The sequence below is a fragment of the Saccopteryx bilineata genome, chromosome X, assembly GCF_036850765.1.
Source record: "Saccopteryx bilineata isolate mSacBil1 chromosome X, mSacBil1_pri_phased_curated, whole genome shotgun sequence".
Classification (NCBI taxonomy): Eukaryota; Metazoa; Chordata; class Mammalia; order Chiroptera; family Emballonuridae; genus Saccopteryx; species Saccopteryx bilineata.
The window spans coordinates 43,323,421-43,340,534 of record NC_089502.1 but is presented as its reverse complement, the minus strand read 5'-3'; the positions used below and the strand labels follow the sequence as shown (position 1 = coordinate 43,340,534).

General features: G+C 42.9%; 1 protein-coding gene across 1 annotated transcript in view; it reads left to right on the top strand.

The window, feature by feature from the left end:
- FRMPD3 (FERM and PDZ domain containing 3) overlaps positions 1 to 17,114 on the top strand; it is a 142,657-nt gene that overhangs the window by 72,692 nt on the left and 52,851 nt on the right. The window contains exons 4-5 of the mRNA XM_066249647.1: positions 2,625 to 2,727; positions 5,944 to 5,989. Of these exons, the coding sequence (XP_066105744.1) occupies positions 2,625 to 2,727; positions 5,944 to 5,989 (149 nt within the window). The remainder of the gene's footprint in view (positions 1 to 2,624; positions 2,728 to 5,943; positions 5,990 to 17,114) is intronic.

Genomic DNA, 17,114 nt, shown 5'->3' with positions numbered 1-17,114 from the left:
ACCATCCTGCTGTGGAGACCTGTATACACTCATGAACCAGGTTAGTCATTGAAGACTGGAATCACAGTACAGACCACAGGTGGGAGAGGAGAAGAGAAGAGAATGAAATCTCTGAATGCCATAGTGGTAATAACAACAGCTACCATTGATTAAGCATCTACTGTGTACTTTACATAATCTCGTTTAATCCTGACAGCCAAGCCTGCAAGGTAAGTAATATCATTCTCATTTTATAAATAAGGAAACTGAGATGGAGAGGAAGAAAAATGAGTTTTCCAGGGTCACTCCACTAGAAAGCAGCAGAGGCAGAATTTGCACGTGGGCCTGTCTGATACCAAGCAGAGGAAGCAAGGCTTGAATGGGGTTGTGTGGGATGAAACAAGCAAAAGCCTCACCTGAACTGTGAAACATGCCATCATGAATGAGACATGAAAAGGCCTAAGCACTCTTTTGTTCCAAATATGCTAGGCATTGACAGAAAAGACAGACAGAAAGCAGCTTTATTCATGACTTGCTAGACCTGAGGCTTTAGATATTTACAACAGTTTCTCGCTCAGCCAGGAGGAGCAGCCAGCGTACAAACTGGTCTAGCAGAAATTTGATGAATTTTGCAATCATCAGAGGAAAAGGAAAAGATCTTTGTGAGCTTTCTCTGTAACTAGAGGGCACAGAGAGAAAAGAAAAAAATCAGTACAGGAGTTCATGGCTAACCTACGGCTCCCGAGTCAGTCACACAGTTCGGCAAAAGGTTTTTGAGTCTGATCAGAAATCAGATTTGTTCTGGTTAAGAGGAACCAGATATGATATAATAACTGATCACTAGGAGCCTCTTCTTTCACTTCAAAGGAGACAGAACTGAAAGGGCCAAAGGAAGCCCCCAGATTCCAGTGGTATAATGAAGAAGGCTTGAGGAGTGGAGAGAAGGAAAGCCACAGGTGAGGGCTACAGAAGCCGTGGTGTTGGCAGGCCCAACCCAATGAAGATTCGGGCTGAGCCACATAGCTGCTTCTGGCCCAAGTGGTTCTCAAATGCAGACACTTGTTTGGTTCTGTATTTGAGAACATAAGTAAAGACAAGATGCTAACAACCCATTTTGTGAAAGCAGTAGATTAATACTACCTCCCACTTCCATCAGAGAGTTGAGCTCAATCAGGACCGTTTCTATTAAAAGGAAGGAAGGGAGAAAGGGAGGGAGGGAAAATGTAGAGTGGCATCCACCTAAAATATTGGCACTTGTGGCAGAGGTCCATAAAAGGAATTAAATGAATTGAAGAAATTGTGCCTTGGAGGATATAACTAATATTTATAAAATTCTTACCAACATCAATCAACTGTTTTAAGCACTATACATTCATCATCGCATTTATCCTCCCAACAGTCTTTTGATGTGTAGTCCAGGTATTTTCCCATTTTACAGATGAGGAAAGAGACTCAGAGAGGTTAAATGTCTGGTCCAAGGTCACACAACTAGTGAATGGCAGTTAGGATTAGAATCCAGTTCTGGCTGGCTGCAAAGAGTGGACTCTTCACCACCACAGTCTCTGCTCCTGAAGTCACTTTGCTGTCGGGGAGCTTGGCTGAGTGAGGGCCATTGCAGGTAGAGTAGTGAACTTGCTGGCTGAGCGGGCACAGCACCCTCAGAACACAGGACCCATGCTCCACAGCCATTGAGCTGTGTGCTCAACTGACGTAGCTGCCTGTTTTTTGTTTATGCTTTTGGAATTTGCAGAACACACTTTTTTTGTAGAGAGAAGAAGCAGTTGGGATCTGGCTCTTAAAGTGGACACAAACAAGACTCCAAGCTGGTTTGAGATCGGAAGATGTTATTAAACATTTCTTTTGGGCTTGAGTGAGGCTGGGTCTGACTTCTCATTCTCCTGAATCTCTGAAAAGCTTTTCTCCAAGATTTTTGTTAAACATCAAGGGCAGCACTCTCTGTACCCCTCTACCCCCACCCTTGACTTCATCCAAGAAAGAACAACCCTCAAACAGGTCTGTTTTCTTAACCTCAACAATAAAAATGGGAATAAGAGAAAGCAATTTCCAACTGTCCATGATTTAGGGTCTGTACCTTTCCCCCCTCATTTATTACAGTGGAATATCCCTCAGAGTTGAAAGAAAATAAACCCTTTGGGTTTTTAGTCAATCCCCCTGTCTCCAGGCAAATGAATGCTTAAATCATTTCAGAGCAGTGAGTATGAATAATGTTCAAGTAAGAAGATTCCTCTCATCACCTGTGCCACCTCCTGTAGTATGGAAGTCATTCTTTGTGCCTGACCAGATGCCTCCTGGTGAAGTAAAAGCCTGTGTTCCGCTTTAGAACCAAGCCAGAAGAGTACTTATTAACCTCGTCTGAGGCCTTCACTACCATTCCAGTCTTAGCCAAAGGAGGTCCACTTCATTCTCTTTCTTTAGTTTTCTGCCCTTCATCTGCCACAAGCAACAGTGGCACAGAGCTCAAACAGCACCCTCCAGCACCAGCACCACTCAGCCTACACCATCTCCTGCAGGCTTTAGCACCCACTTCAGCTTCCTCAGCTTCCTCAGACACTGGTGACCTCCTCCTACTTGCACTTTCCCAGCAGTGGCCCCAAGCCCTCATGCCTCTTTCCTCTCCTCTGCAGGAGGCCCCTCTGAGGACAAGCTCTTGGCTGGTGACCAGATTGTGGCTATTAATGAGGAGGGCGTGAGTGAAGTCCCCAGGGAGAGGTTCATAGAACTCATCAGGTAACAGCGGCCTTCTGGGCTTTGGCAGGAGCTGAGCACTAACCGGTCCCCTGTCCCACCAGTGGCAGAGGGCTACCATGATCCTCCCTGGCACTGAGAGGAGTCCTTGCAAGAAAAGCTTCCCTAGCCAGAGCTCCTGGTTACCCAGGATTTAATGGCCCATCCCTTCTGGGACCACAGGGTCCCTCACACACTCTGGCTTAGCCTTCTCCAGTGATGTGAGCAGACACAAAGTACAGCCTCCTGCCAGAGTTTGCCTCACATGCCTCACGTTCCTCACACCCTCTACCTCATTACTCACCTACACTCCTTGGTTTTTTACTAACTGTACAGTGGGACAGACCAAGTAACCAATGAGACCCCAAATATACCATTAAAAAACATTCTGAGATAAGCAGTGTGAGCAAGACATTGTTTTCACCTCTCCACCCCCACCCCAAAAAAACCAAGAAGAAGAAAATCCAAATCCCTGGCCAGTGGTTTGAGGAACGAACCTGCCATTGTGAATTTTACTCGGGGTGTGTGTGATCCCTTCATGCCCTCCCCATATGAGGGCAATGGGGACAAGTGAGAAAGAGGAGAGTATTAGGAGACCACCACCATCTGCACATAGAAGTAATCACATTGACTTTTCCCCTTCCTTACACTATACATAATACAAACCGTACATAACATATACACCACACACACTCACACACACACACACCATGCCATCACATAGCACTCACACACCGCATGCACACTGCACACACATGCTGTGTACACCATATACCTTTCCACCATATACCACAGACAATACACATACACCATACCACCAGCTAATACACACATAACACACCCATCACACAAACCTTGTACAACACACACTCATAACATGCCACCACATACCACACACCATGCACTACACACACGCAAACACCATGCATACTCCCCTATCTCATACTCCCACCACACACACACACATACACACACACACACACACACACACCAAGCACATACCCCCTTGAATAGATTTGTTGATAAGGAATCAGTGGACAAAGGTGAAGCTTTTACATTCCATGGGTTAAACTCAGTTTGGGGGACCTTGGCTATTTCCTCTCAAATGGAACTATGTTCTCTCTTTCTCACTCCCTTTCTCTGCCTTATGTACTGTATTCTGTTTCTCTCTCTATCTCCTTCAACCCCTCTTGGTTCAGAGTGTTTTTATCCCACACATCTTCCTTGTTTTCTCAAAGCCCACCTGACCCCCAACCCCCCTACTTCCCTTTCAAAAGCAATCTTAGTGTTCTGTGTATGGAATAGCACCTTCTTGCTAACTCTGGAGAGGTTTGGAATGCTCCCTCTTGAAGTCTAGAGCAGACCTTTCTTGACATGTTCCCTCTCCAGCGCAATATCTTGGAATGTGTCTGATCCCTACTGACTTTTAATTTGTCTCTTCTCTAAGTTCAGTATGTCCATTGTATTTTCCCCACCCTCGACCCTTCTCCTTCTATCATCACACCAGTACGAGATGAATTCTTTCAACCCCATCAGGACGTGTTGGGGTTCTTTCAGCCCGTCCTCTTAGAATTCTTTGCCTCACTTCCAGTGGAAATCTTTGTACCTTAGAACAAGGTAGCCCAATTCTGTGAGGGAATCCAGAGCTCCTGTAGGGTCAAAATAGAGCTTGTTTATTTGACAACCTTAGGGACTGGTGGATCATTCATTCACTCATTCATTCATTCAGCAAATATTTATTATTTTCTACTTTGCACCAGGCACTGTTCTAAAGCACTGGATATACAGCATTGAATAAGACAGACAAAATGCAGTTCATGATAAGCAATAAACATAAGTAACTGTATGGTATACTAGAAGTTGATGAATGTTATTGAAGATTAGAAAGTGGATCAGGATAAAGTGGGTCAGAATAAAGAGGACCAGGAATGCCGAGCACAGGAGTACAGGATGGAACTTTAAATAGCATGGCCAGTGTTGGCTTCATTGAGAAGGTGACATTTGAAGAAATACTTGAAAGAAGTGAGAATTTTGAGAAAGAGAAGAGCCAGGGCAAAGGCCCTAAGGCAAGAGTGTGTCTGGCATGTTTAGGGAACAGGAAAGAAGCCAGTGAATGGAGTGGACAAGGAACGGGGAAAGTTGAGCCAGTATAAAGGCTTTGGCTTTGGGGACATAGCAGGGGCCAGAGCAATCAAATCACATAATACAACTTATACTATGTCCCTGCCCTCTTCAAGAGACAAATTTTTCCTTGGAGTTTTCCCTGGAACACAACTCCTTCCTTTTCCTAGGAACCTCCCAGACCTTGGCGCTGATTCATTCCGGAACTTTGCCTCACTGAATATATGTAATGTTCCAAGTCCTTAAGCAGGGGGCCTTGACCTTTTTTGAATACTCAGAACCAAGGGCATTTAACTCTGTTTCTTGAATACATTCGTTCCCAGAAACATTTGAAAAAGGCCAGCAAGGAGAAGAGACTCTCCTTCAAGGCAAACTCTTTCCAGTACTTTTAGTTCTTTTAAAAGATTATGTATTCCTGGGAGAAAATGCTCATACCTCACAGCCTGTTTGATCATTGGCATAATTCTTGCTGGAAGAGTTTCAAATTTTTCATACTTTTGAATATTTGCTATCTGGAGAGTCTTGGCTTCCATCTGTAGCTCCCTAACTCTCATTTTTTTTTTTTTTGGTCCTGCAATTAAAACAAATCCGCTAAGTATGAGTCATGATGACCAAATGACCTCTTTTGGGTTTTTCCTTTGAATTCCCCCTCTTGCTTAAATACCAAATTGCCAATAATCATAGTACATGGTTCCCAAGACTGATTATGTGCCCTTTGAGTTTCATAATTCAGGCTTTTAATTTTCCTTGAGAATTTTCTAAGTCTACAGATAAAATTGCTCCTAAGTTTTGGGAATTTCTACAGAAAGAATGTGAGATGGACTAAAAAAAGGAGACCTAAAAATTGAAAACCTTGACAACCTCAAGGATAATGGTAATACCATTTCAGATGCCTGTGTGAACCTATATAGATGGTTTACTTAATGTCAGTTGCCACAAATGATGGGAAGTGAGGCAGCCATACAGATACTCAGATTGCCCTCTGTCCTATTCATATACCTGAATGCAGCCCAGGGGGATATTCTGGTGTTGCTTCTTGAGCTAGATGAATACCTAGTGCATGATACACTACTTTCCTGTTCCCTCTTCTCTCTGTAGGAGCGCTAAGGAATTCATCGTTCTTACAGTTCTGCACACTCATCAGGTGAGTGAGCCTCTTTGCCATCCACCCTTCCTTCTGAGATGAGAGGACTCCATATTGGAAAGTGATAGTGATGGAAGAGAGGGTGGGAGAAGAGACTAGAACCAATATTTTGTGAGCTGAGGATTTAGGAGTGAATTTAAAACATACCTTCTGAACATCTTGTCTACTCTCACGTCCAAGGCTTGAGAATTTTGAAGAGCTATACAGTGCTTTCTGCCCTGTGCCTTCTGCTTTACCTCATATAAGCTGACCATTGCCACAGTTGCAGGCATATTTTCTACCTCTTCTTTTCTGTGCCCCAACAAAATTTACCTTTCCAGTGTTTAACTACTATAAAGTCCTTGCAGACAGTGGGTGCTAATCTTATTCACTCATTCATACACGTATTTACCAAATGGTCTGCAATGTATGAAACCCAGAACTGTGTGTGGGGAATTTAACATAAAGTTTGCTGAGGTACAGTTCGACAAAAAGGTTGAATGTGTCCTGGTTCAGTCACTAATTGGTTGTGCGACCACTTAAAAGGTCAGTTCCTTTTTCTGAACCTGTTTTTGTATCCATAAATTGAGGGTTTGGAGTAGAACAGTGTTTCTCAAACTTGCCTGATCATATAGTCATCAGGACTACTTAAATTAAAAGTGAAAATTCCCAGGCTCCTCTCCTTTAGATTTGAATTAAGAAGGCCCAGTGTCCATTACTAGGTTACCTCACTATGGTAATTTTAACTCAAATGCACAAATCCAGGTGTAAAATTTCCATGTGAAAAACTCAGAGCATTCCTTTTACCTCCAGTCTGGTTGTCCCTTCACAGTGTCCCCACCACTCCCCTATACCAGTACTTAGTTATGTTCCACCCCCTCCCTTAGCCACAAGAGAGGTCACATCTCTTGGGGATGGAGAACATGAAATCAGGAGAAGCTTCACAGAAGAGAACGCACCTGAGCTAAACCTTTAAGGTAGGGGCAGGATTTCCCAGACAAAGATGGAAGGAAAGATTTTCCAAAGAGAAATGACATTTCTGTGCAAAGCCAGGCACAATGCACAGATGCAAGTCAGGAGAATAAGGTTCAATTCAAACTCTGGCATCTCCCCTTGACCACCAGCTCTCTTCTGTGTCAATGTGAACCTCTCACATACACATTCATGCATAAATATTACCTCCCTCCCTCCTTTTTTCTCCTCCCCACCTCTAACTTGTACCCTGGCAGCCAGGCCTTTCTCTCCATCACAATTCTCCGTCTCTGAGCAGGGAAGCTCCACCCCTCAGTGGGTGTTACCAATAGGCCCCTCCCTCCCCACCTTCCCGGAGCTTATGCAGTTGTTTATTGGGTAGAAGTCAGTCCTCACACCCTAATCTTCTATCATTAAAATAGCTATCAGGTCTCTCCTAAAAACATGCTTGTTGTGTAGTTGGAATGTATGCCTCTGATCAGAGATGCGTTGTGGGTTACTTTGGTTAGTCAGGTTTCTTCAAATGTCACCCACTTATAAAAGCTTTCCTGGACTCCCTTTCAAAGATAGCCTCTACCTATCACTATCCCCTGATACTGTTTAAATTTTTTATCAGAACTGGAATCTTATATGTTTAAAATTTTCTATTTTGAAATAATTGTAGAGAGGGTAAGGGGGGATAAATGGTAATGGAAGGAGACTTGACTTGGGGCAACGAACACACAATACAGTATATAGGTGAAGTGTTGTAGCATTGTGCACCTGAAACCTATATAATTTTATTAACCAATGTCACCCCAATAAATTCAATAAAAATAAAAAAGAAAAAATCATTGTGGATTCACAAGAAGTTGCAAATCTAATAGATACATCGCTATGTACCCTTAACCCTGTTTCTCCTAATATCTGCATCTTATCTACTGTGCTATATCAAAACCAAGCCAAAACCAGCCTGTCAATACAATGTTTGTGTGTGGTTCAATGTCAATCACATGTGTGGGTTCATGTATCCACCAACATAGTCAAGAATCTGGTAAGTTCTGTCACTAAAATGACCCCTTATCTTGCCCTTTTTTTTTTAAAGATTTTACTTATTCATTATAGAGGGGGGGGAGAGAGAGAGAGAGAGAGAGAGAGAGAGAGAGAGAGAGAGAGGAGGGAGAGGAGCAGAAAGCATCAACTCCCATATGTGCCTTGACCAGGCAAGCCCAGGGTTTTGAACCAGCAACCTCAGTGTTTCCAGGTTGATGCACTATCCACTGCGCCACCACAGGTCAGGCTTATCTTGCCCTTTTATACCCACACCCACCTACTCCCTACCCCTTAATCTTTCTCAACAAGGATTACAGAACTGTTCTACTGTTTCTGTAATTTCACTATTTCAAGAATATTACATAAATGAAATAATATAGCCTGTATCCTTTTGGGATTGGCTTTTTTCACTCAGCATTATGCCCTTGGGATTCATCCAAGTTGCTGCATGTATCAATAGTCTATCTCCTTTTACTGCTGAGTAGTGTTCCATGATATTACATGGTGAAGATGTACCAGTTTGTTGTTATCCACCCATGGAAGGACATCTGGGTTGTTTTGATTTTGGCTAATGTGAGTAGAACTGTTACAAACATTCATGTACAGGTTTTATGTGAACATAAGTTTTTATTTCTCTGGGACATATGCCCCACAGTGCTATTTTTCAGTCATATAGTAAATGTATGTTTAGTTTATTAAAGAAACTACCAGATGATTTTCCAGAGTAGCTATAACATTTTACATTCTCATGAAATATTATATTTATGTGTATTTATTACTTATATTCCTTATTCGTATGTCAGCTCCACAAGGGTAGGAACTGTGTTTTTTTCATTGTTCTGTCTCCAGTGCCTGGAATAGCACCTGGTACACAGTAGGTATTAGATAAATATTTGTTGAAGAAATGAAGGAAACACAAGTTATAGCTATCACAACAACCTGAACTAACTAAAGTGTCCAAACTTAGCTGCAGGATGAAGAGCCAAACACTCCCCCATTTAAGTCCCAACTGTCATCCCAGTGCCCTCAACACCCATTTTCCCCCAGTTCTGATGCCCCTACTGTCTCATTCCAAGGCCTCTTTGCTATGACTAGGCTGCTTTCCTTCTCCTCCTTGTACATTTCATAGTTCTTCATAACCTGTGGACTTCTGTCCTTGTGTAGTCCAGATCTCCTCAAATAGATGGCTTTTCCTTTAAGACTTGGCATAAAACTCATGTCTTCCAAACACCTGTGCTTGATTAATCTCAGTGAGAGTTTTTAATTCATTCATTCATTCATTCAACATTTACTGAATGCCTACTATTTTGGGCGCTCTTCCAGACTGGAAATATAGTAGTGCACAGTACAGATATGGTTCCTACTCTCAGAGATTAAATTCTAGTTCTTGGCCTTGCTCTCTCTAAACCTTTTGAACATAAACATTGAAGAACATATATATGCAGGGATGATAGCCAAAACAATCAGCAGCCTGTACAGTAGGGGCCATCCAATCAGAATGTAAGCCAGCCACAAGCACTGAAGCAGAGCTTTGGAGGTCTCCTATCTGTACCAGGTGTTAACCCTTTAGTTGGTCATTTGTAAAGAGGCCCCAGGAGAGGTCAGATGACACCCACGAAGCTTAGGGCAGTGGCTACTTACCAATCAGTGTGAAAAAAATCCCTCAATATTTTACAATAGGTGTGGCCTTACCAGTGCACCCTGACTGAATGCCAACCTTGCATACATGTACAGTTGATCCTTGTTATTCATAGATTCTGTATTTGCAAACTTGCCTATTTCCTAAAATGTATTTGAAACCACAAAATTAATACTCACACTTTCTTGATCTTTTGCAGACATGTGCAGAGCATGAAAAATTTTAGTCTCCCCATGCACACTTTCCCATCTGGGGTCAAAGAAGGGAACACTCTATCTTCTCGTTTCAGCTGTCATACAGAGGTGTCCCAGAGGATGGAGATGGTAGGGAGCAGTGCAATGTAGTGCAAGAAGCTCCAGCTCTGGAGAGAGTTGCATGGAGTTTGAATCTCAACTCTCGTCTGTTAGTGGGGCAGCCTCAGGCAAATCACTTAACACATCATAACCTCATTTTTTCCTGGTAAAATGAAAAAAAAATAGAATCTACAAGATGTGATGTATTTATTTATTTATTTAGAAACAGGAAGGGAAAGAGAGGGAAGGGAGAGGGGAAAAGCTTCAATTTGTAGTTGCTTCACTTTAGTTGTTCATTGATTGCATCTCATTTGTGCCTTGACTGGAAAGCTCAAACCAAGCCAGTGACCCCTTGCTCAAGCCAAGGACCTTGGGCTCAAGCCAGTGATCTTTGGACTCAAGCCAGCGACTTAGGGATCATGTCAATGATCTATGAGCCAGCAACACCACGCTCAAGTTGGTGTGCTTGCACTCAAACCAATGAGCCCGTGCTCAAGCTCTCAACCTCGGTGTTTCAAACTGGAGACCCCAGCATCCAAGGTTGACACTCTGTCCACTGTGCCACCACTGGTCAAGCAAGAATGAGTTGTTTTTAGAATTTAAGATTATTATATATGTTACACAAACACACATACCCCTCTTATCCCCTAGGAACAACCATTCTATATTCTTCAGTTCAGTTATTGAAGTGACTTTATAGACTACAGCTGATTTGAGGAATAAAAATCAACTGAGAAAATCTTTTCTCTGAAGCTATAGTGAAAGCTTCTTGAAGATCCTCAGCACATGTTCAGTGTTATAGCCCCTGCCCCCCAGAACATAGTTCTCTGTCCATAGCAGGCACTTGATATCTCATGTCTCTTGGGTGCATGGAGACTACTAGCTTTTACTAAACCCTCATTATGCTCAAGCTTGATTGCCACTTCTTCTAGAAGACAGTCTCCCAATAGGTCCAGAATGTGATCCAGTGATCTGTTTTTAATATGAGCCACAAGTAAATCTGATGCTCAGAAGAATTTGGGAAACATTGGGCCACACAATCTCTCAGGCTTCTGCCAGCTCCTACATTCTGTGGCTGATAATTATCTAATATGTCCTGGATATGCAATAGAATCACCTGAAAAGCTCTTACTTGAGCTCTCGTCCTGACCAAGTGAATTAGAAGCCCTGAGGATGGAACCCAGATACTGATCTTTTGGAAAAGCTCCTCATATAATTCTAATATGTAGCCAAGGTACATAGTATGAACTACTGGTCTAATATGTAGTCTATTTCAGATGACATTGTCTTTTCAATAAAGTGATTCAAACCATTTGGAGATATGTTGGGCCGATGCAGGGGTCCTTTCCCAGGGCTCTTCAAACCATTTGCATAGATAGCTAGTTATTAAGCCTATATATATCTAAGGGTGCTCTTAAATCTTTGAGTGACCAACTATTTCCCACAATTGATTGAATATGTGTTAATTTTGATACCATTAGACCTTGGCACATAGTATGTTTTCAATAAATATTTTAAAATAGCCTGACCAGGTGATGGAACAGTGACTAGAGTGTGGACCTAGGACATTGAAGACCCAGGTTCAAAACACTGAGGTCTCCAGCTTGAGTGTGGGCTCATCAGGCTTGAGTACAGGCTCACCAGCTTGAGTGCAGGGTCTCTGGCTTGAGCATGAGATCAAAGACAAGACTCCATGGTTGCTGGCTTGAGCCCAAAGGTTGCTGGCTTGAAGCCCGAGATCGCTGGCTTGAGCCCAAAGTTGCTGGCTTGAGGCCTCTGGTCAAGGCATGTATGAGAAGCAATAAACAACTAAAAGTACCACAACTACGAGTTGATTTTTATCATCTTTCTCCTTTCCAGTCTGTTCGTTTCTCTCTCAATCTCTCTTTCTCTCCCTTTCTCTCTCTCTCTCTCTCTCTCTCTCTCTCTCTCTCTCTCTCCCTCCTTATCTCTCTCTCACTCTCAAAAAAAATTAAATAGATAAAGTATTGGATTGTCACCTAGAATGGTCCTGGTAAAGCAAATTGTGCCTTCAAATGAAACCCTAATTTTCTGGTTCTGAGAACTTAGCCTCTACCTGAAGAGCCACCCTCTCCTTAGAGACACCTGGTCAGAAAAAAAGCCAAAATAATGGAAACTACTGCAGAAGAATTTTTTTTTACAGAACTTTTTAAGGTATAGAGCTTGGCAGATGGTAGGTATTCAAACACTATTTGCTGAATTGATCAAGTAATTCATTATTAGCCTTAGCAATCAGCTATCTTTTTTTCTGTGGTACTCTTTTCTTTGTGCTAGAGGGATACACAGCAATATAAAGTATCATCTCTTTACAACCTGGTTGGCTAGATGAGCAATGGCCATCTGGATTAGCAGGAAGTGCTATAGGTAATCCAGGAGAGGACTGGAGGAGTTAGGAAGGATTCAGGACCAAGGTAGAATTGAGCTAGGCTATATAGATATCATTTAGCTGAAAGAAAGAGACACTGGAGTTCCCAAAATTCAGGGATGGTGAAAAAACAGTATGAGGTGGGCACAAAGTGTTTCCAGGGAGCTGTGGGCAGAACTACCCGACGAGGCACTAGATGGGGAGTGAGAGGTGTGGATTTGGGGGGGGGGCTTGGAAGTTGGGGGGAGGACATGTTCACCTCTAGACAGTCCCAAGTGAAGGAAGGAAGGACACCTGGGTCTCTTATCAGTGGGCCCATGAAACCAGGACGGCTTCTTATTGTCTCAGGCTTCCACAGTGCTTGCTATGGGAATTGCTTATAAGTAGGCTCAGGTGTGAAAGACAGCAAGCCAGCAGAAAGGAGAAGCAGGAGGCTGTCAAAGCTCGATGAACCTGAGCTTTATTCTTTTTTTTTTTTTAATTATTTTTATTTTTATTTTTTTTTATTTATTTATTCATTTTAGAGAAGAGAGACAGAGAGAAAGAGAGACAGAGAGAGAGAGAAGGGGGAGGAGCAGGAAGCATCAACTCCCATACGTGCCTTGACCAGCCAAGCCCAGGGTTTTGAACCGTTGACCTCAGCATTCCAGGTCAACGCTTTATCCACTGCGCCACCACAGGTCAGGCCCTGAGCTTTATTCTTTTAAAATCCTTTCACAGTTATCAAAGTAGGGCTCTATTGTGCACTAAAATGTTTGGCCATCTACATGATTTTGGTCATGGTATGAATGAACACAACCCTAAAATCTGTACTAATAGAGCCATAATATTTAAAAATGACCAAAGAATTGCCAGCTGCTGCCTGACCAGGCAGTGGCGCAGTGGATAGAGTGTCGGGCTGGGATGCAGAGGTCCCAGGTTTGAGACCCCGAGGTCGCCAGCTTGTTCGAGGGTTCATCAGATTTGAGCAAGGCTCACCAGCTTGAGCCCAAGGTCGCTGGCTCGAGCAAGGGGTTACTCGATTTGCTGTAGCCCCACGGTCAAGGCACATATAAGAAATCAATCAATGAACAACTAAGGAAGTGCAACGAAGAATTGATGTTTCTCATCTCTCTCCCTTCCTGTCTGTCTCTATCTGTTCCTCTCTCTGAGACTCTCTGTCTCTGCCACACAAAAAAAGAAAAAGAAAAAAAAAAAAAGAATCGCCAGCTGCTGAATTCAGTCCTGAGGGAGAGGCAGGCTCTCTCCTCTGCTGCTTATTCCACGGAGCTGCTGGCTTCATGTTTACTTCAAGGGGCCTGTGGTGGCCTCGGAGGTACTTAGAAATTCTAGTCCCATGTTTCAAGCCAAAATTCATTTTAGCCAGAAAAAGTGCCTATTGCAAAATGAGACTCCCAGATGCTTGAAGGAAAAATGGGTCAGTGAAGAGTTCAGATGTCTCAGTTTTAAGGTACTCAATTAATCTATGCTTAACGGGTTAGGATATTTTCAACAACATAAATTCCTGGCCCCATCCCCTCAGAGATTCTGACTTTTTAAGTCGGATGTAGGCTTAGGAATCTGTATTTTAACAAGCATTCCCCAGTGATTCTTGTCATCAGAAAGGTTTTAAAAACAGTGGGTGACTGCATGCTAATAAGTTAGTGCAGGGGTTGGCCTGAAAAGGACCAAATTATTTTAAGCTTTGTAGGCCATACATGATAGCACAAAAACAACCATCAGCAATATATAAATGATGAGTATGGCTGTGTTCCAATAAAGCTTTATTTATAAAAACAGGTGGTGTGCAGGATTTGGCCCATGCAAATCCTGAATTGGTCTGCTGGCTCCTGAATTGTGTTCATTACTCTTCCCTGGTACCACATTTGCAGTTTGACAAGGGCCTTCCCAATTTTCAACATTTTAATTCAAATGAGTGACCCCAGTATTAAGAATTTCAGGCCCCAGCCTGACCAGGCGGTGGCACAGTGGATAGAGCATCGGACTGGGATGTGGAGGAACCAGGTTCGAGACCCCAAGGTCGCCAGCTTGAGTGCGGGCTCATCTGGTTTGAGCAAAGCTCACCAGCTTGGACCCAAGGTCACTGGCTCAAGCAAGGGGTTACTCAGTCTGCTGAAGGCCCACGGTCAAGGCACATATGGGAAAGCAATCAATGAACAACTAGGGTGTCACTATGAGAAACTGATAATTGATGCTTCTCATCTCTCTTCGTTCCTGTCTGTCTGTCTCTGTCTATCCCTCTCTCTGACTCTCACTCTGTCTCTGTAAAAAAAAAAAAAAATTCAGGCTCCATCGCTGAACTTTGGTTATGCTTTGGGACAGGGTAAACTAAACTTTGAGAGTTCCTCGTATCAGCATGGCAAGGTAGATGTCACTATATTGAAGCAGAAGACTAGATGTGACTCCATGATATGTAGCAAAGAACAACTGGCAATGAGTGAGTCACCATCAGTGATCAAGGCGGAAGACTGAGAATAGTATGGAATCTTGGAGACCAACAGAGCAAGGGTCAACGAGGAATGGGGTACAGATAACATGAAATTAGCTTTACAACAGACACTGGAAATGATTATAATCCCTGAAAATATTGGCATTTCCACTTACTGCATCGTGATTCTGCTCCTATATATTTGAATTTTGTTTTTGTAGTGGTATCTTTAGGGCAGGATCTAATCTTGGGCTTTGATAGAGATAGCAAGGAAGCTGTCCCCTCCCTATAGATGAATACTTAATACTTAAAAGGATACCAGTTGAGGTTCTTCTTATGTTCAAATCTATTCCATAGGACCAAGTTCAAACTAGAACGAGTGGATGAACAGGAATGGACTTTCTGCTTTAGCCTGCTGTGGGGAACAATCACTGATCCAATACTCAGGAAAACTGAGTTCTAGTTTCGGTTCCAGTACCAAATACTTTGATAATTTTGAGTAAACCATATCCTCTTCCCAGGTCTTTGTTTCATGTGTAAAAGTGAATGGGCAGACAGCATGGCCCATTTAGGTCTCTAGAGATGCCTCCATCCAACTGTGCATCCCGTGACAGATAACCACAGAGAAAGCAGAGGCTGTCTGTTAGGTAGAACAAAAATTTCACCTGCCTTGTCTGGTGGCACCTTGAGTGGAAATTTGGACTACTTGATAGAGTCAAGCAGAGCTGCCTAAATATAGCTACAGATCTTTCTCTCTTGCCCCTTCCTTGTGCTCCTGCTGCAGCCTTCAGCTCCCAACCCAGGATTTGAGCATCAAGCTGTGCAGCACACGAAGGCCTTTCTCAACTCCCTTAAACATTCAACACTGTAATCTCTCTGCAACAATCTACAGCCCTGCATTTCATTGTGCTCTATTGTCTGCAGCCAACAATTTGTCCCATGGGCTCATGATAAGATGTCCGTGGTTCCTTTAGCTTAGTAGTTTCCAGCCTTAGCTGCATTTTGAAATAACTGGAAGCTTTAAAAACTACCAATACCTGAGCCCCGTCCCCAAGAATTAGATGTAATTGGTTTGGGGTGTGGCTTGGGCATTGAGTTTTACAAGCTTCTTTAGTGTTTCTGCCATGCAACCAGGACTGAGACCTACTGAGGTTCTGCGGGACTCAGGTAAAACAGGTGGCTTTCTGCAGGTTGCCCAATGTGGGGAATGAAATTGCTGGCTGTGGAAGAGGATACAGTTGGGACCAGGGCCCCAGGTCTAATGAGTATGTCTTTTTGTTCGAGTATGTCTTTATTTTAGGTCCCTGCCATCCTGTGTCTGATCTGGTAAATGAATCTCAACCATAGCATTAATGGCAAAAAATAGTTTAATGCATGGCATTCTGAACTGGTAGAGACCTTCAGGGCGTTAAGATAAAGAATTTCTGGATTGTAGAACTCAAGGCTCTATGGCAAGGCTGATAGTGGAAGTGGTTTGAAGGTGCTCCAACCTGATTTTCCCCAGACTCCCTCATCTCAGAAAATGACAACTTCATTCTTCCTATTGACTCCTCTCTTTTTTTCATCTCCTATATCTAATTGGTCAAAATATTGTCTTGGTTCTATCTTCAGAATATATCCAGAATTCATTCACTTTTCATAATCTCCATTGTTACCATCCTATCCCAAGCTGCTATCATATTTAAACTGTTTTATTTCAGTAGACTCAGAATTGGTCTCCTTTGGTGTCACACTCCTACACTATTTTCTACACAGCAGCCAGAAGAGTCCTTCTAAAATGCAAGGCAGATCCTGCCTGCTTAACAGTCTAGTGGAGTAAAATTCAAAATTCTTGTCATGGCTTACAAAGCCCTACATAACCCAGCCCCCAACCCCCTACCTTTGTAAGCACAACCCCTCTGACTCCCCCTCAGTCATTCTGTTGCAGTCACACTGGGCTCCTTTGCTGTTCATCATGCACCCCATTACTATTCCCACGTCAGAGCCTTTATTGTTCTTTCTGTCTGGAAGGCTCTTCCTTCAGATAACCTCATAGCTTCTCTCCTTCACTTACGTCAGGTTTCTGCTGAAGTGTCACCTCCTCAAAGAGGTCTTCTCTGACCATCCTGTCTAAACTAACACCTCAATCACTTCCATATTAACTCATTCATTCTCCTATGGCTTTCCTTACCCTGCTCAATTTGTGCTCATGCTTTTTATTTGCTACCTTAAAGATATTTGTTTACTGTATGTCTGTCCCTGCTAGAATGGATGTATCCTTGAGGCCAGGAAGTTTTGTCTGTCTTATTTACTGTGAAATCCTTCATCACCTAAAACAGTGTCTGGCCCATAGAAGGTCCTCCCTAAATTTGTCACATGAGTGAATAAATGCCCCAAAGACATGAACCCTGCATTTC